This window comes from Salvelinus sp. IW2-2015, unplaced genomic scaffold, assembly GCF_002910315.2.
Source record: "Salvelinus sp. IW2-2015 unplaced genomic scaffold, ASM291031v2 Un_scaffold1126, whole genome shotgun sequence".
In the NCBI taxonomy this organism is placed as follows: domain Eukaryota; kingdom Metazoa; phylum Chordata; class Actinopteri; order Salmoniformes; family Salmonidae; genus Salvelinus; species Salvelinus sp. IW2-2015.
The window spans coordinates 238,092-260,538 of record NW_019942740.1 but is presented as its reverse complement, the minus strand read 5'-3'; the positions used below and the strand labels follow the sequence as shown (position 1 = coordinate 260,538).

At 41.9% G+C, this 22,447-nt stretch overlaps 3 protein-coding genes across 8 annotated transcripts; all 3 read left to right on the top strand.

Annotated features, from left to right (window-relative positions):
• The first annotated feature begins 1,025 nt into the window (after window positions 1-1,025).
• LOC112069815 (cytochrome b-c1 complex subunit 8) lies at window positions 1,026-5,045 on the top strand. 3 transcript variants are annotated; one of them, XM_024137189.2, is made up of 5 exons: window positions 1,026-1,116; window positions 1,381-1,410; window positions 3,027-3,225; window positions 3,510-3,681; window positions 4,870-5,045. In XM_024137189.2, the coding sequence occupies exons 3-5, from the start codon at window positions 3,115-3,117 to the stop codon at window positions 4,962-4,964; spliced, it is 378 nt and encodes a 125-aa protein (XP_023992957.1). In that variant the 5' UTR covers window positions 1,026-1,116; window positions 1,381-1,410; window positions 3,027-3,114; the 3' UTR covers window positions 4,965-5,045. The 3 variants fall into 3 exon arrangements, with proteins under 3 accessions (XP_023992957.1, XP_023992958.1, XP_023992959.1); XM_024137190.2 differs by lacking the exon at window positions 3,027-3,225; XM_024137191.2 differs by lacking the exons at window positions 1,381-1,410; window positions 3,027-3,225 and having other exon boundaries at window positions 1,027-1,116.
• A 928-nt stretch (window positions 5,046-5,973) lies between these two features.
• On the top strand, window positions 5,974-18,519 carry LOC112069814 (heat shock 70 kDa protein 4). Of its 4 annotated transcripts, XM_024137185.2 has the most exons (20): window positions 5,974-6,061; window positions 6,167-6,302; window positions 6,933-6,990; window positions 7,392-7,532; window positions 7,800-7,922; window positions 8,105-8,204; window positions 8,335-8,468; window positions 8,703-8,947; window positions 9,435-9,520; window positions 9,686-9,837; window positions 10,118-10,224; window positions 10,349-10,482; window positions 10,833-11,047; window positions 11,320-11,421; window positions 11,689-11,844; window positions 12,073-12,198; window positions 12,866-12,973; window positions 14,523-14,642; window positions 15,483-15,644; window positions 18,162-18,519. In XM_024137185.2, the coding sequence occupies exons 2-20, from the start codon at window positions 6,196-6,198 to the stop codon at window positions 18,369-18,371; spliced, it is 2,586 nt and encodes an 861-aa protein (XP_023992953.1). In that variant the 5' UTR covers window positions 5,974-6,061; window positions 6,167-6,195; the 3' UTR covers window positions 18,372-18,519. The 4 variants fall into 4 exon arrangements, with proteins under 4 accessions (XP_023992953.1, XP_023992954.1, XP_023992955.1 ...); XM_024137186.2 differs by having other exon boundaries at window positions 6,010-6,302; window positions 9,435-9,511; XM_024137187.2 differs by having other exon boundaries at window positions 6,010-6,302; window positions 11,332-11,421.
• A 1,423-nt stretch (window positions 18,520-19,942) lies between these two features.
• LOC112069823 (glucosamine-6-phosphate isomerase 1) lies at window positions 19,943-22,380 on the top strand. Its single transcript, XM_024137198.2, has 6 exons — window positions 19,943-20,156; window positions 20,322-20,423; window positions 20,546-20,728; window positions 21,123-21,307; window positions 21,592-21,766; window positions 21,987-22,380. The coding sequence occupies exons 1-6, from the start codon at window positions 20,033-20,035 to the stop codon at window positions 22,034-22,036; spliced, it is 819 nt and encodes a 272-aa protein (XP_023992966.1). The 5' UTR covers window positions 19,943-20,032; the 3' UTR covers window positions 22,037-22,380.
• Window positions 22,381-22,447: the final 67 nt, after the last annotated feature.

Sequence of the window (22,447 nt, the reverse complement as noted above, 5' to 3'; positions counted from 1 at the left end):
TCCTGGGGTAGTTGTCCCCTGGTGCTGTTATCTTCTTCATACCATCCCAGACATTCTTCAGGGTATTCGCATATTGCAGCTTGAGTTCTAGCTTCAGTTTGTATTCATGTTTGTCCTTTCTGATCAGCCCTTTAATCTCCTTCTGTACCTCTCTCAACTCATCCCTATTTCCAGTTTCAAAAGCCTTCTTCTTCCTGTTCAGTGCSTCCTTGATTTATTTTGTGACCCATGGCTTATTATTTGCATAGCATTTCACCGTTTTTGCTTGGCACCACATTGTCAGTACAGAAGTTAAAATAATATGTTATACGTTCAGAAATACTATTCAGATCCTCCTCCCAATCGTCTATAAATAGATTCCGATCTGTACCTTCAAAGCAACTCTGCAGTGCCTCTCCAGCTTCGAGTGTCCATTCGTGAATCACTGTCTGAGTGACGCATTGCCTCTGAACCAGTGGGATGTATTCCGGAAGCAGCTGGATGAGGTTGTGGTCAGACTGTCCTAGCGGAGGCAGAGCAGTCGAGCAGTAGGCATCATTCATATTGGTGTAGACAAGGCCAGTGGTCTTGTCCATACGAGCTGGAACTTTAACATACTGTTTGAAGGTAGGAAGTATTGCGGACAGAAAACATTGAACTCGTTGTTGGCAAGCATGTGAATGGTTTGTGTCTGGAGTGTATGGTCGATGAAACGTTGGAGCATGTGTTGTTATATTGTTGTAAGCATGTTGAAGAGAGGGATAGATTGAAGTGTAGGGTCATTGAGGTTGGACGGGGTCGGGGGGTTTGGACGGGATTTMGGGGATGGGGGAGGGTCTATTAGAAGTTAGTAGGGCTCTTTTTGATTTTCTCAGAAGTACTGAGTTAGGTAGGAGGATTTAGACATGTTGTAAACCATGATTGACCACACACTCRAGCACAGTAGGTGGCGGTATGCACCGTTAACGTTTGTTTGTGGACCGCCAATATATCATCGAAGAAGAAAAAGAACGGAAGTTACGTAAGGCAACTTCTGCTCGAGGTTGAACCAATCCAGGGCTTTTTTTTTCATAGCTCAGCGATCTAGGGCAGAGACCACACCAACAGCGATTAATCTGCGTCTTGAGAAGCAGTACGGTAAGAGATACTGAAAGGTCAACGTTTTGGGATTCATTTCACAATGTTAATCACTTGTATAAGTGTCATATCAGTGTATTTTCTTGGGATTTTACGAAATAAGAGTCTCGTGCRATTACACACCTTTTAAATCGTGGCGTGAATGTCAAGCAAGGTCTTCATGTTAGCTACTTGTGCTGGCTAGCTGGTTGCCTTCACTCTTGTACAATCTCCTTTTCTATCTAGCTAAGTTTGACCGTTTTCATATTTTACATTATCTCTCAGACACGAGTTTACCTGTCCTAATATCAATCGGTGAGTAAGTGACAGATGTCATCGAATGTTTGGTGTTGATAACTTGCTAACGCTTTAACTAATGGAATGTTTGGTGTTGATAACTTGGCTACGCTTTAACTAATGGAATGTTTGGTGTTGATAACTTGGCTAACGCTTTAACTAATGGAATGTTTGGTGTTGATAACTTGGCTAACGCTTTAACTAATGGAAGTTTGGTGTTGATAACTTGGCTAACGCTTTAACTAATGGAATGTTTGGTGTTGATACTTGGCTAACGCTTTAACTAATGGAATGTTTGGTGTTGATAACTTGGCTAACGCTTTAACTAATGGAATGTTTGGTGTTGATAACTTGGCTAACGCTTTAACTAATGGAATGTTTGCCATCCAGTTGTGTTTGGAAATAAAGGTATCACGTTCAAACATTTCTAATCCAGTCTATTGACATGTCATTTTTACTGGTGTCGGACAGGCGTCCTGTATAGATTAAGACACTGCTGAGCCGGCACTAGATATGGCTCGGGAAACACTTTTGTACCTAGTTTGTGGACACCCCTTCAAATGAGTGGATTTGGCTATTTCAGTCACACCCGTTGCTGACCGATGTATAAACTCGAACACACAACTATGCAATCTCCACAGACCAACATTGGCAGTAGAATTGCCTCACTGTAGAGCTCAGTGGCCTTCAACGTGGCACCGTCATAGGATGCCACCTTTCCAACAAGTCAGTCAAATTTCTGCCCAACTAGAGCTGCCCCGGTCAACTATACATGGTGCTATTGTGAAGTGGAAACGTCTAGGAGCAACAATGGCTCTGTCGCAAGGTGGTAGTCCACACACTCACAGAATAGGACCGCCAAGTGCTCAACCCCATCAAACACCTTTGGGATGAATTGTAATGTCGACTTCGAGCGAGGCCTAATCGCCCAACATCAATGCCCGACCTCACTAGTACTTGTGGCTGAATGCAAGTCCCTGCAGCGCTGTTCCAACATCTAATGGAAAGCCTTCCCAGAAGAGTGGAGGAGGCTGTTATAGCAGCAAAGGGGGGGACCAACTTCATATTAATGCCCATGATTTGGGAATGAGATGTTTGACAAGCAGGTGTCCACATACTTTTGGTCATGTAGTGTACCTCAATCCAGGGATGAGAAATTGCATTGTACTGGGAATTGTGCCATAATCCCAGTTGTTACACAGAGGATTGAACGACTGCTGTTCTCGTCCTCATGCTAGCTAGCAGTAGCTACAGCAGACATTATGGAATGGCACTTCACATTGAACAACAAAAGGAGCTGATTGGCTCCTTTGTTGACACTGCCATTACAAAATGGCTGCGGTGGCTTCTGCTACCTAGAATGAGGATGAAAAGGGCAGTTTTCCAGAAAAACTAGCAGTCGTTCAATCTGGATTGAAGTATATTTTGAGCCATATCTCGCGCCGGCTCCACTGTGTGTTAATCACATTTTATTAGTCACATGGTTAGCAGATGTTAATGCGAGTGTAGTGAAATGCTTAATTTAAACAGGAAGCCTGTCTGACCCCAGTGCAGCTGTAAGCAAGCGTAGGGTCAGAATGATATATTATATATATAATATAATATGACTGTCATGTTTGCCATTTCTTAAAAAGAGGAGATGCACATTTGCCTGGCTACCAAAACTCCTTGCTCCGGGCCAAACGCTACGCCACGCCCATTGAAGTTATTTTCTAATCCGCAATGAGTCTGGATCTGAGTACCTCCCTGATGATTTATAGAACGCAAACGCATTCTTCTAACCGTTCTGATTGGTCCCCAAAACCGATGGATTGGGCCAGAGCCAGAACACCTGTGGGTAAAGCCACGTTTAGAAAATTAATAATTGACGTTTGATACTGATTGGTACAATTGCTTATGACTTTGTTTTGTAAAACTCCTCATTTTTGACCACGACCACAAACAATGGCAGTCTAAGACTGAAGTATGTGGCGAACATAGAGCAGCTGAAGAATTCAGTTTGTCATCATGCAAGATGCACATTGCTTATGTCATTTAATGCTAGTTGTGTGACACCTGCATTGCACAATCTAAACTACTGCACCTTTTTCCTCATCTATACTCTTTGGTAATTTCAGATCGTCGCTCTAGACACCATGGGTCGCCACTTTGGAGATTTGGCCAAGATCAGGCATGTGATCACCTACAGTCTGTCCCCCTTCGAGCAGAGGGCTTTCCCCAACTACTTCTCTAAAGGAATCCCCAATGTCTGGAGACGATTCACATCGTCCGTCTTCAAAGTTGCTCCACGTAAGTACTCCCAGAGTTTACACGTTGCTTTCTGGGAAGAACCAGGCAGGATATTCCCATGTTATCAAACATATCCATCCAAATTCTGGAGTCATTTTTTTCCCCCTCCCCATTTTCAGATCTGTTCTAGCCTTGATAAATATGGCCTCATGTAGCCCAAATTAGAGCACGGGTTTTAATAAGACGAGGTCTAGGGGCATTCCATAGTGACAGCGTGCGAGATAAGTCAATGGTCCAATGACTACCTGCTAGCAGCYTCTGAAGAGTCTGAAGCTACATCCATAATTGGTAGAATGGTTCAGGTTGGAGAATKACAGTTTGCATCGCCGAGCAGTGAACAAGAAACTATTAAATTCAGTTTAGATGTTACTCCCTCACCAAATCTAAATATTGATTCCATGTCGTATTCTCATTTTGCCCGCACAACGGTCTGTTTCACACCCGTTTGTCTTAATCAGCCTCACAATATGGGCACCATGCTGCCTCAGACAGGAAGTAGAGGAAAGGTGCCTGCAAAACCAGAACAAAATATTGGCATCCATATTAGGTTTTGATTTGGTCAGGGGGTAGGTATCTAAACTGGATTTAATAGTTTCTTGTTAAGTGATTTTAATTATTATTTTTTATATATTTAATTTGGCAAGTCGGTTAAGAACAAATTATTTACAATTAAGGCCTACCCCGGCCAAACCCTCTAATCCCGACAATGCTGGACCAATTGTACGCCGACCTATGGGACTCCCGATCACAGCCGGTTGTGATACAGCCCTGGATCGAACCAGTGTCTGTAGTGACTCRTTTAGACCACTGCGCCACTCTCCAATCGGAACCATTCTACAGATTTTATGGATGTAGCTTCAGACTCTTCAGATGCTGCTAGTCGGTTGCAAGAATCTTCCCAATGTGTAGTCAGTTCGCTGTAGTTGGATGTGTAGGATCTTTTAGACTGTTATGCTTCCGAAAGCCATGTCGATTGCGACTTAGTCTACGAGAGTGGTGCTCTGAGGCACATTGTAAAGACCTCCCGTTACAATTTCTGTCTGCCCATGTCTAAAATCCCGGACTCTTGGGCTGTTTTAAATGGCCAAACTAAACATGCATTGCTTCTTGTATTTTTCAGTGTATGCCTCCCAAGCCATAACCATGTTTTCTAGCGCTAACCGGTCTTCTCCTGTTCTTCTTTTCCAGCTATGATCTGCATGTACCTGACATACACCTGGGGCAACCATGTRCACTCAGAAGGAAAGAGGAAGGTTGCCGCCGACTACGAGAATGAAGAGTGAAAACTTCCATCTTGCAACTTTGTTCCCCTGTTTAAACCTTCACTGTATGTTTCGTCAATAAAGATAATATTTATCAGAAAAGTGTTATTTTTTTTCTCTCTTTTTGATACCACCTCCTCTGGATATCTGGGATGAATGGTTTGCTGTCTTTTTGCCAGATAGGTCACTATGAAGAGGTGTAAATGAGTGACCAGTCATTTGTCACACAGTGTAAAGTTAAAGTAATATTACACAGCAATGAGGCTACTGCTCAACACTGCTAACAGGTGTATATATAAAATAGTGATGTATATTGTCACAAGCAGTGGTGTGGGCAATATCAGGCTACATCTACACAAAGTCTATAAGAGTGTAACCGATGTGAAATGGCTAGCTAGTTAGAGGGGTGCACGCTAATAGCGTTTCAATCGGTGACATCACTCGCTCAGACCTTGAAGTAGTTGGTCCCCTTGCTCTGCAAGAGTCGAGGCTTTTGTGGAACGATGGGAGGCAGTTGTTGATGTGTGCAGAGGGTCCCTGGTTCGAGCCCAGGTAGGGGCGAGGAGAAGGACGGAAAGCAAAACTGTTACAAGAGCATTAATATCAAGGATGAAACAAGTTTAATGCCATTGTGGTTCTAGACGGCAGGTAGCCTACGTTAGAGRGTTGGGCCAGTAACCMAAAGGGYKAGAACAAGTTCCGCGGTAAGCCGTCATTGWAAATAAGAATGTTCTGTTAACTGCCTAGTTAAAAAAAAAAAAAGTAAGAACCCGAGGATGAACATTTGAATATTTCTTGAGTTAAATGTACCATAACATTTATTATAAAAAATCTAATTCAATACATTTTGTACCTTGGAAAAATGTGTCACATGATCCATAACGGTCCATAGAATGAACCCAGATCGCATGAACATGCTGTTCCTGTGCCAGTCTTTCTAGACATCCGCGTTGCCTCCCATAATTCTCTAATTCTCCGCCAATGGGTCTGGTTTTCGAGACATATGCCATCATGCTCATGGGGCTTTTATACTGAACTCATGTTGAAGTGAGCTTGTTCGAAGGCATCAACGATTTGCCGGCGAGTAGTGCACGCAGTTGCATCTTCATGGAACTAGGGTGGGGATAATGAATTAAACCAGAACGTACATTGGTACATTCAGTTCAGGTCTGGTCTGTCATATTTAGGAGTTAACTGTAAGACTATATTGTGCTTTTCCATAGTATTATCTGTTGAGTAACATTTCGCGAAGATGTCTGTGGTAGGATTCGACGTCGGGTTTCTGAACTGCTATGTTGCGGTAGCTAGAGCCGGAGGAATAGAAACTGTAGCCAATGAATACAGCGATCGATGTACACCGTAAGTGACATTTATATTTGTGTGAGTTATCCTGCTTGTTGTGAATTGTAATTTTCAACCAGTTTGCTTCTAAAGTGATTGAGAAACTAGATGGATGAGAACACATTTTGTGGCCTTGACAGCGCGACAGACGGGGAGATGCGCTAACATTAGCCGAGCTACTCGCTAGCTAACGTCAAGGGTTGCAACAGCACGTTGCTAGCTAGACCGATCACCCCATGACTTGTAAAAACTAGCCATCGTTGTACTCTGTTAGCTATTTTACTAATTAAACGGTACGTCATTTGACTTCTGAAGCCTTAACTTATATTCCCCACCTAACATATTGAGTGTTTTCGAAGACAATGGGGGTTAATTGTAGTCCCCTATTTCAAGGGGTTAATTTTTCAATAAAGTATGAATGGGCGCATGAATGCTACTTGGAGGCCTGCAATCTTTTGACATCAGTGGACTTGTTCATAGGAATCATGTGTATTCTGACTTGTATTATTAGCAAGTTAATAAAACACATTAAGATTGGCAATTTAATGCTACTGTGTTATCCTAGCTAGCGCTGTTATCTTATTAAGGCGAGCCCTGTGAAAATAGACAAACATTTTACTGATGTTTATTCCGCTGTCATTCTTTCAGAGCATGCGTGTCATTTGGACCACGGAATCGATCTATTGGTGCAGCTGCAAAAAGCCAGGTATGTTTTGATAGAGGGCGACCTCTACTTGATAATTTATTTGACTAGTGACACATTGAGGGTATGACTCTTCTAGCAAGTTCTATGGTTTTGTGCTTATGCATAGAAATAGGGATTTCATATCCAGGCCAATATTTAATTACCAGATGGAACTATTAAAAACAGAAGAGAAAATCGTTATGCAGTCCCTCAAAGGACTCTAAATAAAACCATGGGGTCAATTTTGGCCGTTTTTTAAATTTTTATATCTAAAGTATTTGATAAGGAATTTCAACTATTCCATAATTTATAATTGCTCCTTCCCAATTAGGTTGCTAATCATTAAATAACTTTTTTTAATGTGAGATAATTATTTATTTAGCATAATGCATCATGTTCTTTCCCTGCTAATCTCATATCAGGTCGTCACAAACTGCAAGAACACAGTCCAAGGGTTCAAGAGATTTCATGGCCGGGCGTTTTCTGATCCGTATATCCAGAGTTTGAAATCCAGCCTGGTTTACGACCTGGCACAGATGCCCTCGGGCACCACTGGCATCAAGGTAAAGAGAGATAACAGTAAAGATTAGATCTGGCTGAAAGCGTGGGAAATATATGAATAGGCCTGATGGAGAGATGGGTCCCTTTAAGTGACTGATAGATTACTCATCATCCTTGTCTAATCTGTAATCAATATATATATGTTGTCTATCCATCTGTCTTAGCTGGAAAATACTTTCATGTGTTTATTCTGTATTGTACTCTACCTGTGTAAACCCTAAAATCAAGCAATCATTTACAATGACAACTGGTGTCTGTGTGTCCTTTAGGTGATGTACATGGAGGAGGAGAAGGTGTTCAGCATTGAGCAGGTCACTGCTATGCTTCTGACCAAGATGAAGGAGACCGCTGAGCATGCACTGAAGAAACCAGTGGCTGACTGCGTTGTCTCTGTGAGTATCAATCCGCTGTGTGCTAGTATGCACTGGGCGCTACACTTTACTAGAAGGACCAGTCATTTGGTCATATGTAAAACTGAGTTTGGACAGTTAGACTAAAGACCAGATATGAAAAACATTTTGGAATTCAGTTTCTAGGCCTGCTTAGTACTTGCATCCTATGTTATCCTCCCCAGGTCCCCTGCTACTACACGGACGCCGAGAGGAGATCAGTGGTGGACGCAGCACAGATCGCTGGACTCAACTGTCTGAGGCTCATGAATGAGACAACTGCAGGTATGGAGAGAGCTGTGTTGACCCCTAATAGAGTTACTGTAGCTATTTAACTCAACCACACCGTATTATTTGATATTAAGGCGATTTGCTGTTTCATAATAAATCATGATTATACACGTCTTTCTTCCAGTGGCYTTGGCGTATGGGATCTACAAGCAGGACCTCCCTGCTCCAGAGGAAAAGCCCAGGATCGTGGTGTTTGTAGACATTGGACACTCTGGATACCAGACCTCTGTCTGTGCCTTCAACAAGGGCAAGCTGAAGGTGGGTGTCTTAATCAGGAGGCTATGGGGGTCATGCTAATTCTACAAAAGAACAGTTTTTACTGAAATGTCCACAAAGGAGTTACAGACAACTTCAATAACCTCTTGGCTATTAAACAAAACAAGTGCTATAGGGCCCAGAGTTGTTCTGGTCAGGTCACATGGGCTCAGGAAAAACTCCCGGCCCTCATTCATTTTTGCTCATATTTTTTAATACCATTTTCTTTTCCCTCAGATCCTTGCGACGGCCTGCGACCCGGAGCTGGGCGGGAAGGACTTTGACGAGATGCTGGTGAGACACTTCTGTGAGGAGTTTGGGAAGAAGTACAAGCTGGACGTGAAGACCAAGCCCAGGGCTCTGGTCAGGCTCTACCAGGAGTGTGAGAAACTCAAGAAGCTGATGAGCGCCAACTCCTCAAACCTGCCCCTCAACATCGAGTGCTTTATGAACGACATTGATGTGTCCGGAAAACTCAACAGGTATAGTGTTTTGTGAGTCTATGAGATTGTTGTAAACTCAATTGAGCACCTCCTTGATATGTTCAACAGGGTAAGTCTTACATGATCTACAGTACTAGATATGAGTCATTATTTTTGTCTTTGATGCAATTACCAAATGACAGTTATATTGCAAGTTTAGTGACACCTTAGAATGCATTGTGGGCCTTGAAATCTAATGGCTTTATCACAGAAATGTGCATATTGATGATGCATACATATGTAGGKTTTAATTTGACCAGTTTCTTACAGTAGAAAAATAATCTTGCAACAACATTATAATTAATGGACATTTTTTGTCGGGGTTGATATATTTTTAGTTAGGGAAAATCAAATCTGACATTTTTAAGTGGATATTACAAACTTTTTAGGAGCCTTTTTGAAAACCTTGAATGCACTATAAACAAGTTTCCTGCAACAACAGAGTGATCAAATTAAGGTCCTACATCTGCATCCGAATTTTCTCTAGGGGTCAATTTGAGGAGATGTGTGCTGACGTTCTGGCCAGAGTGGAGGCACCACTACACAACCTGATGGAGCAAGCCAGTGAGTATCGTAGGTTTGCATATAGCTTGCTTGAATCTTAGTATAGAATTTATCTTTGTATATAACATTGAGCATTATCTGTGTAGGCATTGAGTATTGTCTTCATAGCATTGAGTTATGTCAGTGACTGTCAGGTCTAATTGGTGCCTTCCTTCCTGGTTCCTGTCCAATCAGAGCTTAAGAAGGAGGACATCTATGCGGTGGAAATAGTGGGRGGGGCCTCCCGTATCCCGTCTGTCAAAGAGAGGATCAGCAAATTCTTTGGGAAGGAGCTGAGCACCACCCTGAATGCTGATGAGGCCGTGGCCAGAGGATGTGCCCTGCAGGTCTGATGATCTCTCTCTGTTTCCCCCCTCCTGACCTTAAAATACCCTTTAGACATCCAGGATTTGCTTGCACAGCAAATTAGATAAGAGAACTAAAGTTAGCCTCCAAACGCTTCTTTTACTATTATATGTCAATATTGGAGTAGTAATGTTAACGATTCCAACGTTTGTAGATGTAATTCTTACCAGTAGGACCTAATTCATTGTTGATTTCTGGTGATAAGGTAATGGAATTAGGATTTGCCTCCCTGCTAAGAATATCCCCTGTCTGRCTCCTCAGTGTGCAATCCTGTCCCCTGCATTCAAAGTGCGTGAGTTCTCCATCACAGACGCAGTTGCTTACCCAATCTCTCTGAAATGGAACTCTGCTGCAGAGGAAGGCTCGAGGTAAACTACAATACATATGTTCCGTTTTATTATCACCTTGATTTATAGATAGATTTTTTGTGTGATAGCTTCATTGTAGTTATTTTAGTGCTAACTAGATTGTTTTGCGTGTTGTTCATTGTAGCGATTGCGAGGTATTCCCAAAGAACCATGCTGCACCCTTCTCCAAAGTGTTGACTTTCTACCGGAGGGAGCCTTTCTCTCTGGAAGCCTACTACAACACCCCCAAAGAGCTGCCGTACCCCGACCCCACCATAGGTATGTACACGGCGTTGAATCCACTATCAACCACGCTCCTGTGGGTCCTTTTCTGTCTGCAAACAGTATCTTCTATAGAAACATAGTCAGTCATGCATCCTTGCAGCAGTATCTTTTCAAAAAAGCTTGTGGTCTACAGTTTGCAATATGAAACTTATCATTGACTTGACAATTGATTTTGTAAAAATAAATGTATAACCGTTTTTGCCATGTGTCTGTAATGCAAGTTTCCCCCTATGGACAATAAAGTATAGGCCAGTTTTTCCTGTGAAATGTATAGGCCAGTTTTTCCTGTGAAATGTACCAACTGTGTGCCATTACCACCTTATGTCCTGTGTCCATTCCTATAGGTCAGTTTGTGATCCAGAAGGTGGTTCCCCAGGCGTCTGGGGAGAGCTCCAAGGTCAAGGTGAAGGTGAGGGTCAACATCCACGGCATCTTCAGCGTCTCCTCAGCCTCGCTGGTGCAGGTCCAGAAGACAGAGGAAGGAGAGGAGCCCATGGACACAGAACAGCAGGCAACACCAGAGAAGGAGGAAGAGGAGGAGGAAGAGAAGGAGGAAGAGGTGATTATTAACAATCATGTTCTTTCAAATTGAATATAGCTTTTATTTTATTTTACCAAAGTGTCTTATTCAGTATTCAGTACACAGACAGTTAACTTTGTACATCATTGAAAGATAGGCCTACAAATGCTCTCTTAAACCATACCACCTGAGGAAGAGGAGCTTCAGTTAGGTACACTACTATATTGTGATGACACTGCTCCCTGGAAGACTGTCTGTCCTATRATTGGGCAGAGATGTGGTGTTAATGAAGAGACCTGCTCTCTCTGCAGGGCAACATGCAGACTGACCAGGATGAGACAAAGGCACAAGGAGATGGACAGAAAGAGACAGAAGAGGAGAAGAAGACGCCGCCGGAGAATGAGGAGATGGAGGTAATATAGAATATTCTGTTTTATGTTCTGACACATTTGACATCTATGTTCATGACGTTTATGGTAGTGGAGCACTGCAGTTTGTAGAGACTTAGACAAAAACGAGTTGCCTGGTCCCAGATAAGTTTGTGTTGTCTTGCCAAAGACCAGCTGACCAGACGGAACAAACCCATCTCGGAGCAGGCTGAAAAACGCTCGTGCGTGAAGAGCACTACTTTATGGATATTTAGTCTCAATGATGCTGTTTTCCCTCTCGTCTCTCCCCAGACCTCCCCAGAGGAGAGTAAGACAGAGAAGAAGTCTGACCAGCCTCCCCAGGCCAAGAAGCCCAAAGTCAAGACAAAAGTCTTGGAGCTTCCCATCGAGAATAGCCCTCAGTGGGAGCTGGCCATCGACATGCTCAACCTCTTTGTAGAAAATGAGGTAATTAAAAAAGAAAATCTGATATCTATGGATTGTTTTGTTCACCTGTTGTGTTTCTCCTTACTGCTATCCTCTCTATCTTTATCTCTGTCTGTAATGTCATTCTGTATTGTATTCATCAGGCTGTTTCTATATACTTGTCTTTTACATGTTTCTGTCTCTGTTTTGAGTAGTGCTTAAAGAATGTTCTGTGGTAACTTGAAGTGGTCGATTTGTCTGTTTCCACAGGGTAAAATGATCATGCAGGACAAGCTGGAGAAGGAGAGGAACGACGCTAAGAATTACGTGGAGGAGTATGTGTACGACATGAGGGACAAACTACACGGCAGGCTGGAGAAATTCGTCAGTGAAGCTGTGAGTACTGTGGCTTTCTGTGGTACTTCCAACTGTCTGAAATTGGCTGTCCTTGAAACACAAACGTGTTCGTTAAAGGGATATTGTGAGATTTCAACAATGAAGCTCTAACTACTTCCCCGGAGTCAGATGAACTCATGGAAGTAGATAAATGGCTCATTGCCAAAATTCTGAAGTATCCCTTTAACAACAATATATAAAGGACTTTTTATAAAACTGTATATTAGAATTGTCTTCTCTGTAATATGTTAATAACAGTATGTTGACTTTGATTGTTGTAGGATGGAATACCCCGTCCTTAACCATGTTAATGACTGTGTTGTAAGATGGGATACCCGGTCCTTAACTGTATGTTAATGACTGTGTTGTAGGATGGGATACCCGGTCCTTAACTGTGTTAATGACTGTGTTGTAAGATGGGATACCCTGTCCTTAACTGTGTTAATGACTGTGTTGTAAGATGGGATACCCGGTCCTTAACTGTATGTTAATGACTGTGTTGTAGGATGGGATACCCGGTCCTTAACTGTATGTTAATGACTMTTGTAGGATAGGATACCCTGTCCTTGACTATGTTGTAGGATGGGATACCCTGTCCTTAACTGTGTTTTTGACTGTGTTGTAGGATGGGATACCCTGTCCTTAACTGTGTTTTTGACCTTGGTAGGATCGGGATATCCTGTCATTACAACTGGAGAACACAGAGAACTGGCTGTATGAAGATGGAGAGGACCAACCTAAACAACAGTACATCGACAAACTGTCTGAGCTGAAGGTAAAGCTTACAGTGTTATACACTGTTACTATGGGCCACTTTCCAAGACCCTGAGCCTAGTCTGAGGTAATGCTTTCCGTTTATCATTATTGTCACGCCGGTATGCGTTGCTGTTTTCGTCTCTCTCTCTACCGCACCTGCTGTCTCTCTCTACCGCACCTGCTGTCTCTCTCTACCGCACCTGCTGTCTCTCTCTACCGCACCTGCTGTCTCTCTCATCTACCGCACCTGCTGTCTGCCTGAACAATCTGGCCTTAATGGCCGTGTACTCTCATAATCTCCACCCGGCACAGCCAGAAGAGGACTGGCCTCAGTACCTGGTTCCTCTCAAGGTTTCTTCCTAGGTTTCCTACCTTTTCTAGGGAGTTTTTCCTAGCACCGTGTTTCTACATCTGCATTGCTTGCTGTTTGGGTTTTTAAGTTGGGTTTCTGTATAAGCACTTTCTGAAATCAGCTGATGTAAAAAAGGCTTTATAAATGGATTCACTTGGTTGAAGCTTATCTCCCTACCATATCTAAGCCAATATGACACCAATGTCGATGAAAATTGACAAATCAACTTGATTGGAGGTTCACAAAACACTCTCCGCCTCTCGTCATGAGCCGTCCTGCCGTTACAGAGAACCACATACCGGATTTTTAACATGGTCGTTAGCAATTGAGTTTTGAAAGTATTTTTATGCGCCTACCTAGCTCAAATTCTAGACGTCGGTTTAAAACGAGACCATAGCTTCCATAAAGTGACCATTTGACTTAAAAAATGTCGGATTGACTTAGTTTGTTGGTGCAACAGTTTTTATTATATAATGTATCTCTCTCACATGCACATTTCTGTCCATTAAGAGCCAAAGATGTGCTATCTGTTTTTGTAGCATTTCTGACAATGCTAACATATTTTCAGCCGAATCTCAGAATTCAATCTAACTGGGTCGATGTAACTCTGTTGCTCGGTAACAACACAGCTGCTGCCTGCAACAGGCTGCCAGACATGAAAAGTAGCTGAGGACAAAACTAGGCTACTATAGATAACTAGCTATGTGGTGCTATTCAAGCTGAGGTTAAAACGATCAATGCAAACATATATATTTTGATTAGCTAGCTAAAGTTTACCTAGTCTGTTTGAATGCTAAGCAACCTGCATACACATTGTTTGAAGTGCAATAGACCAACATAGATACTCTAGTAGGTCAAAGCTGTATGCTGGAAAACCTTGGTAGAGCATGGGTGGAGTAGGCTTTGTGGTGCTCATGTGACTTTCCTTTCTTTTTCGGCTTCAGACCAATGCTTACTTCTCACTTAAAATTGTATTTTATTTTTTGTCATTGTGAGTTAAAGTTCTGTCAAGTCAATTGTGTGTTCTGCAAATTTCTGTTACATTTCGACGAGGTCAGATGAAAGTAGAATCACCAAAGTTTGAAAAATGAGTTTGATTTCTGTGTTGCTGACGTTCTCTGAAAATGCCTAGCTTCCTCCTCAGTCTAGTTCAACACAGTTTAAATGGGTCAGATTAGCCAATGTGTCTGACATGAGTGTCGTCTGCTGTCTCCAGAAACTGGGTCAGCCTATCCAGGAGAGGTACATGGAGTCTGAGGAAAGACCCAGAGCCTTCGATGACATGGGGAAACAGATCCAGATGTACATGAAGATCGTTGAAGCTTATAAAACCAAGGTACCGCTGCCCTTATAAAACCAAGGTACCGCTGCCCTTATAAAACCAAGGTACCGCTGCCCTTATAAAACCAAGGTTGCCCTTATACAGCCAAGGTACATTTGGATCATAATGCTCAGTAGGCTCCACAGAACTACAACAATCATTCTAAGCCATTGCCAATATCAGAAGTTGAGAATGGTTGCATTTCAGGAATGACCAAATGTGTATTGAAATTATGCTACTAAATGGATGTAACCTACATTATTGTTATTATTACACACTGCTACAATGGACTACATCTTTATTCTTTGCGTACCCCAGGAGGAGCAGGTACGACTGAGAAATCTTAGAAATACTACTAGTAGTAGAAATGTAGTATAGTACAGTCGTTAATGCTAGAATACACCATTGTCAAACGTCAGATGGCGTCACTCCTACGCGACCATTGTCCCTCAGTGCAGGCGGAATCGACGCACTATCTGACGTAAGACAATGAGAATACACGAGACTAGTTCTGTTAAAATGCAGTCCAGTTCACCAACCGTTTCCTATTGTTACTTCCTACAGATATCTTCATATTCCTGTGTAGCAAGTTAAAATATTCACAGCAAATTCTAAACCATTTGCAGATATCACAAGCCGTATATGCAGTTAGTAGCTGCATTTCAGAACCGACCAAATATGTATGTAATATACATGTTATTACACCTTGTTACAAAAGACTACATCTGTTACAAAAGACTACATCTTGGTGTTTGAGGAGGCCGATATCAGAAGTTGTCTTTTGTTGTATTTAAGGAATGACCAAATGTGTCCGGTATGTTAGACGGTTTCTTGGCTTGTCTTTCCATCCCCCAGGAGGAGCAGTATGACCATCTGGACCAGGAAGAYATCAACAAGGTGGATAAGATGGTGAACGATGCCATGATCTGGATGAACAGCAAGATGAACCAGCAGAGTAAACTGAGCTTGACCTTAGAGCCTGCTGTTAAAGTCAGAGAGATACAGGATAAGACTAAGGTGAGACTCACTACAGTACTGCTCACTACAGTACTGCTCACTAACTACAGTACTGCTCAATAAACACAGTACTGCTCACTAACTACAGTACTGCTCACTAACTACAGTACTGCTCACTAACTTACAGTACTTGCTCACTCACTACAGTTACTGCTCCTCACTACAGTACTGCTCACTCCACTACACAGTACTCGCTGTCTCATAGCAGTACCGCTACTCACTACAGTACCTGCTCACTCACTACAGTACGCTTCACCTCACTACAGTACGCTCACTCACTACATGTCCGCTCACTCACTACAGTACGCTCACTCACTACAGTACCGCTCACTCACTTACAGTACGCTCACTCACTACAGTACGCTCACTCACTACAGTACCGCTCACTCACTACAGTACGCCTCACTCACTACAGTACCGCTCACTCACTACAGTACCGCTCACTCACTACAGTACCGCTCACTCACTACAGTACCTCTCTCACTGACTACTACAGTCGCTACTCACTACAGTACCTCTCACTCACTACTAGCTACTCTAACTGCTCACTCACTACAGTACTTCTCACACTACAGTACTGCTTCACTCACTACAGTATACACTCACTACAGTACTTCTCACTCACTACAGTACTGCGTCACTCACTACAGACACTGCTTCACTCACCTACAGTACTTCTCACTCACTACAGTACTGCTCACTCACTACAGTACATTTACTGTCACTAACTACAGTACTTTACTGCTCACTAACTACAGTACTTTACTGCTCACTAACTACAGTACTTTACTGCTCACTAAACTACAGCTCTTATACTGCTCACTAACTAAGGTAGTCTGGTCCTCAAGGTACTTATCTAGACTTACTTTACTGCTCTACTACAGAAAAAAAAAAAAAAAAAAAAAAAAAAAAAAAAAAAAAAAAAAAAAAAAAAAAAAAAAAATACTTTACTGTCACTACAGTACTTTACTGCTCACTACAGTACTTTACTGCTCACTACAGTACTTTACTGCTCACTACAGTACTTTACTGCTCACTAACTACAGTACTTTACTGCGCACTACAGTACTTTACTGCTCACTAACTACTCTACTACTACTAACTAACTACTCTGCTGCTAATACTGTCAGAGATACAGGCTAAAAATAAGGTTAGAATAGCTACAGTACTAACTGTTAGTCTGCTGTAAGAGATGTTTGACGATATTCTAACAAAAATAACAATTTGCCGTTACTGCTTATGAATTCAACATTGATGTGTTATGAAGTCCTTATGTAGAGAAACTTCTAGTAAAAGTGTTACCCAACCTTCCAACCGATGTTCCCTCAATTTTGGGGGGGGCACTGAGCAAATTTTAGCTCTTGTGAGCGGAAACCTTGAATGTTGTGATAATTTTTGTGCAACTTCTGGCGCGCGTTTACAGTGAACACTGAGGCTGTACCCTTACAGTTTAGACAGCCACAATAGCTTATTGGCTACTATCTGAGTATAATGTTGGTCTACCAACAAAACCAATGGAGCAAATCTCATAACATTTTAACTTGGAAATATTGGAAATAGCTTTTGATTTCTATGATGTAGCCTATTTGTGGTGTTCAATGCAGGCCCACATTGCATGAGACTTTTAATAACGTTTTTACCTCATGAAGGGCTTGACATGAATCCTTTTTTTACTTYGTCTGTAACAACATGGGCCGAATAAGTGACTGTAAATTGCATTGTGTTGTGTGACGCAAAAAAAACACTTTACGAAATACAAGTTATTATTATTACCATACAGAGAATTAGACAATGTAGACTACCCCTCTGCCTATTGGATTATTTGCATTTTCAAGCCTTTCTCAAAATACAACACTGCCCCTTTAATTAAGACATACGCTTTTTACCTGACTGGCTTTTCAAAGACCGCTTGAAATGTAGCCTACACGTTTTGTTCTCTTGTGGGATGCCGTAACTCCACACTGCTGACCTATACTTATCTATAACTGGGCTAATAACTCGCTAAATATCAAAGAATATCTTCAAATATGCACACGGGCGGCTCTGCGCTTTTCGCAGGTGATTGAAAAAGCTATCCCAGTCAATAGAATTCTCTCTTGCGCTCTGGCTCTGCCTWCAACAAAATCACACACTACATCTTGCGAAGTTAGATTTGTTTTGGTTTGTTGCATTGAAAAGYGCGGATATAACGTTGATTAGATCACAGAAAAAAACGTTGAACTATGTAGTGCGAACTCGGTGAAGTTCAATATCTTGCGTCTCTGCCCTGCATGGCATTTCTTCTGCGCGGCATTCCTGTCGGAAGTGCCCGGGCGGGCACGTGTGCAGATTAGAGGGAACGTTGCTTGCAACCAAGCTGTACTGTGAATAATATTGCATTTTAGTCATGAATATCATTATACTATTGTAATAATGCATGCCAGCATTCTGCTTCTTATCCAACTCAACATTACTTACACATGATCCCGTGATATGCTTGTAAAGTTATTCATTACATTCACTCTTTCCCCTCAATAGGAGCTGTACTTCACCTGCAACCCCATCGTGACCAAGCCCAAGCCCAAGGTGGAGCTGCCTAAGGACGACAAGACAGGGGAGCAGAATGGACCAGTCAACGGCCAGGAGAAAGCCCCAGCAGAGGGCTCCGAGAAGGGGACCGCCGACAGCACAGGCAACCCCCCCTCCACGGAATCCACCAACCCTAGACCTGACATGGACCTTGACTAAGCAGACGGACAGGCAGCAACCAGTGTSTCCTCTACCAGGGGCTATGTCTTCATCGGAGAGTAGTCTCCTTCCYTGTTTCCTTGTCGCCTTCCCCTTTCAGATCTGATAGGACTAGATAGATGAGTTCAACTAAAGKAAAAAAATAAAATAATAAACTCTACCTGCATGGTCTACCAAGAGGCATGCTAGATATGTTAACTACAGTGCTGTAGCACATTGCTCATGTCTTATCTAGCTTGTCAGATCTGTTGCGATCAGGAAGGAATTAACCTAGGCAGCAAGGGAAGGAGGCAAAGGCAGGAATGAGACACTGCCCAGATGTACCAGAGCTACTAGTGAAGTGTAAACTCTTTGCTTGTCTCAAATGGCATCCTATTCACTATATAGTGCACTACTTCCCATTCACTATATAGTGCACTACTTTTGGCCAGAGACCCTATATGGCCCTGATTTTAAAAATAGTGTACTATATAGGGAATAGGTGCCATGATGTTGCCATTCACTCCACCTGTCAATGCAGGCAGCATACTGTAATTTCGGCACATTGACCCCAGTACCTGATGATGGTGTATTTCTGCTGCCAATAGCATGTCCATTCTTTTTTTGTTTTTGTTTTGCTGAAATAAAATTGAAAGAAACAACTGCAATAAGCCTGTTTGACGATGAGTGCTGTATCATGGTATTTATTTATGTTGTGTGCTCTATAACTGTTCCGGGTCATTGTCACAATTTCAGTTTTAATAAAGTTATTGAAACCGCATCACGAGGGCCTTATTTCAACATTATAGAGGAATGCAGTTTCATTCTCACAGGTTTTGACTGAAACGACTCAATATCGCCATCTGGACTATAGTATGACTGTACGGCTATCTAGAGACGTTTGTATCCCCCCCCCCCCCTAATTTCTTAAATGTCACCAATGAAAAATGAATCTCATCTGTCAAATAACTGGACTGCAGTTATTCAGGATAATACGCTACTTATAAGCAAATGTACTATTACACACTTCAAGAAGACCTATTCATCCTAATCAACATACAGCGTTACAATCTGAAAACAATGCGTTCGCTAGAACTTGCCCAGCTCCGGTTCAGGCCTGCATGCGGTAAATTGGTTAATGCCTTTGTTTTTCATTTACTGTCGGGTCAAAAATAAGATGGTAGTACAAACTACGTCACTACAGACCGTGATTCGATTCCAGGCTGTATCACAACCGGCCGTGATTGGGAGTCCCATAGGGCGGTGCACAATTGGCCCAGCGTCGTTAGGGTATGCCGTCATTGTAAACAACAGTTTGTTCTTAACTGCCTTGCCTAGTTAAATAAAAACATTTAAACGAACGTTACCATCGGCCTCTATATATATATATATATATATATATATATATATATATATATATGCAAGATAACGTTTTCAAGTAAAGTGGTTTCAACATTTGCATTCCATTCAAAGCGCCGACAATCCGTAGTATAGTTTGATTTGGTCTACTTCCCCCTTCAATTCACGTAGGGAAACTTTAGTACATCTTCCGGCTGCAAGTGCTCTCATTTTATGAGTCTAAAGTCTGCTTTAGGTGGAGAACAAAAATTGCTTCAAGAGCTGTTCGTTCTTGTACAATAACAGCTGTATTCACCATCCAAGTTTGCATTTAACTCAGGACCATGAAGCTGATCATCCTGAATGATTATGACCAAGTTGGTGAGTGGGCTGCCAAGTACATCAGGAATAAAATCATTAACTTCAACCCTGGACCAGACAGATTCTTCATTTTAGGACTCCCCACAGGTAAGCAAGCTGTTGATTCTACAGTGCACGCCCTCCTTTCATTTGTACAATTAATGTTGCACTCATAATAATTATGTCAAATGTGTCTGTAWAAAGACATCAACAGATATTTTGTTGAAAAAGCAATGCATATTAACCATAATAATTCCTCGTTGTACACCCCAGGAGGTACTCCTCTGGGATGCTATAAGAAGCTGATTGAGTTTTATAAGAAAGGAGAGATCTCTTTCAAGTATGTCAAAACGTTCAACATGGACGAGTATGTGGGTACGCTTCACCTTTACAATACTTCTCTATTTCACCTATTTCTACACCATACAGTATCAACATTCTCCACAGCATGAGAAGCCATACAAAACTGTGATCCCTGTTTTTTTTTAATCATGTAGGTATTCCTAGGAATCACCCAGAGAGCTACCATTCCTTCATGTGGAATAATCTCTTCAAGCACATTGACATCAAATCGGAGAACACCCATATTCTGGATGGCAACGCTGCCAACCTTGTAGAGGAGTGTGATTCCTTTGAGGAGAAGATCAAAGCAGTTGGAGGAATCGACCTCTTTGTTGGAGGTAGGTAGGGAGGACAACGATAGGATGGAATTTAGTATATTGATTCTATTTAATCTACTACATTCTAAAGCTGCTTTGGCAATCGACCTCTTTGTTGGAGGTAGGTAGGATAACAGTGATGATGTCAAATGACACAATAGCAACTGCTCAATCAAACAGGCAGACACACCCATGCTAGATTTAAATTAGAAGTGTATAGTCTTGTTCTAACAGATTGTTATTGTTGTTGCATTGTTGCATCATAAAATATGTTTTTGTATTGTGTGGTACATACTTTTTCAAAGACATAGTTGAAGAAGCTAAGAAACACCACAAGCACAAACCAGTTCAGGAAACAACACATAGAAAAAATAAATACCAAAATCCAACAAATGTAACCCACCCTGTCTGTCAGGTATTGGACCGGATGGCCACATTGCCTTCAACGAGCCAGGCTCTAGTCTATTGTCCAGGACCAGAGTGAAGACCCTGGCTCAGGACACCATCCTGGCCAACGCACGCTTCTTTGACGGAGATCTGTCTAAAGTACCCACCATGGCTCTGACTGTGGGAGTGGCCACTGTCATGGATGCCAGAGAGGTTAGAGATGATTTCAAGATGTCTGTCTCTGCCTTATGTTTCTGGTCTGTCTTCTCTTGTAACTTATTTTGCATGGACAACTGGTCTCTTTACAGCTCCTATACTTATTAAATTATTATATAATGAGGCTGTAACACATAGCCTTATGATGTCCCCCAAATCCTTTTACTGCTGCTTTATTGTAACAATGTAATACCAGTCTATAGCAATGTAATGACAGTCTATAACCGTCTAATAACAGTTTATAGGATGATAATAACACATTATCTCCTTAATGTCTCCAGGTCATGATTCTCATCACGGGAGTACACAAAGCGTTTGCCCTGTACAAGGCCATAGAGGAAGGGGTGAACCACATGTGGACGGTGTCGGCCTTTCAGCAGCACCCTCAGACTGTGTTTGTGTGTGACGAGGATGCTACCCTGGAACTGAGGGTTAAAACGGTCAAGTACTTCCGAGGTGAGGGTCTACTTACTTACTAAAGGACGTGGTCCACACAGTTCATTTTCTTCTTATGCTGCTTGTATGGCTTATGAACTAGTGCTTCATCAGTTTCCAAATTCATTGTGTTTTGTTTTATTATTGGCCTGGGAGGGATACATTATTTTCTTCAATTAAAACATAATTGTGAATAAAGTGGAAATCTGACTCACTTGAACTATTGTTATTTCTCCTACAGGGATGATGCATGTGCACAACAAGTTGGTGGATCCACTGCCTCCCAAGTAAGATGAGGGAGTTACAAATACATCTGGAAACCTGCAATAACCAAGAMAAATTATGCCGTACTCTCCTGGATATGACAGCCGCCAAGGGTGGATGATCAATTGTGTGTGTTGTACTGTGGTTTACCTCAAGTTACATTTTATGTAACATAATAGTAAACCTACTTGTAGTGGGCTACATTGAGTACATTGATTATGTAATACATTTATCTTAGATAGAACATAAGCCAGCGTGATGTGACATCACTGACAATTCAGGTTTCTTAGCTACATTGTTAAATTTGATACAAACTTGACTTTGAATGTATTTCAATGAGAGTTATTTGAATAAAATAACTTTGAGAATGATTCTGTATTTGTTACATATTCGTTTCATTGAAGTTTAGTAGTGCTTTGATGATTCGGCAAGTCGTGA

Excerpts from the sequence above, each read along its gene's own strand:
- LOC112069823 (XM_024137198.2), top strand. The coding sequence starts at position 20,033 with ATGAAGCTGATCATCCTGAATGATTATGACCAAGTTGGTGAGTGGGCT. Across the intron at positions 20,157-20,321 it reads CATTTTAGGACTCCCCACAG|GAGGTACTCCTCTGGGATGC; the intron begins GTAAGCAAGCTG and ends TGTACACCCCAG. Across the intron at positions 20,424-20,545 it reads CAACATGGACGAGTATGTGG|GTATTCCTAGGAATCACCCA; the intron begins GTACGCTTCACC and ends TTAATCATGTAG.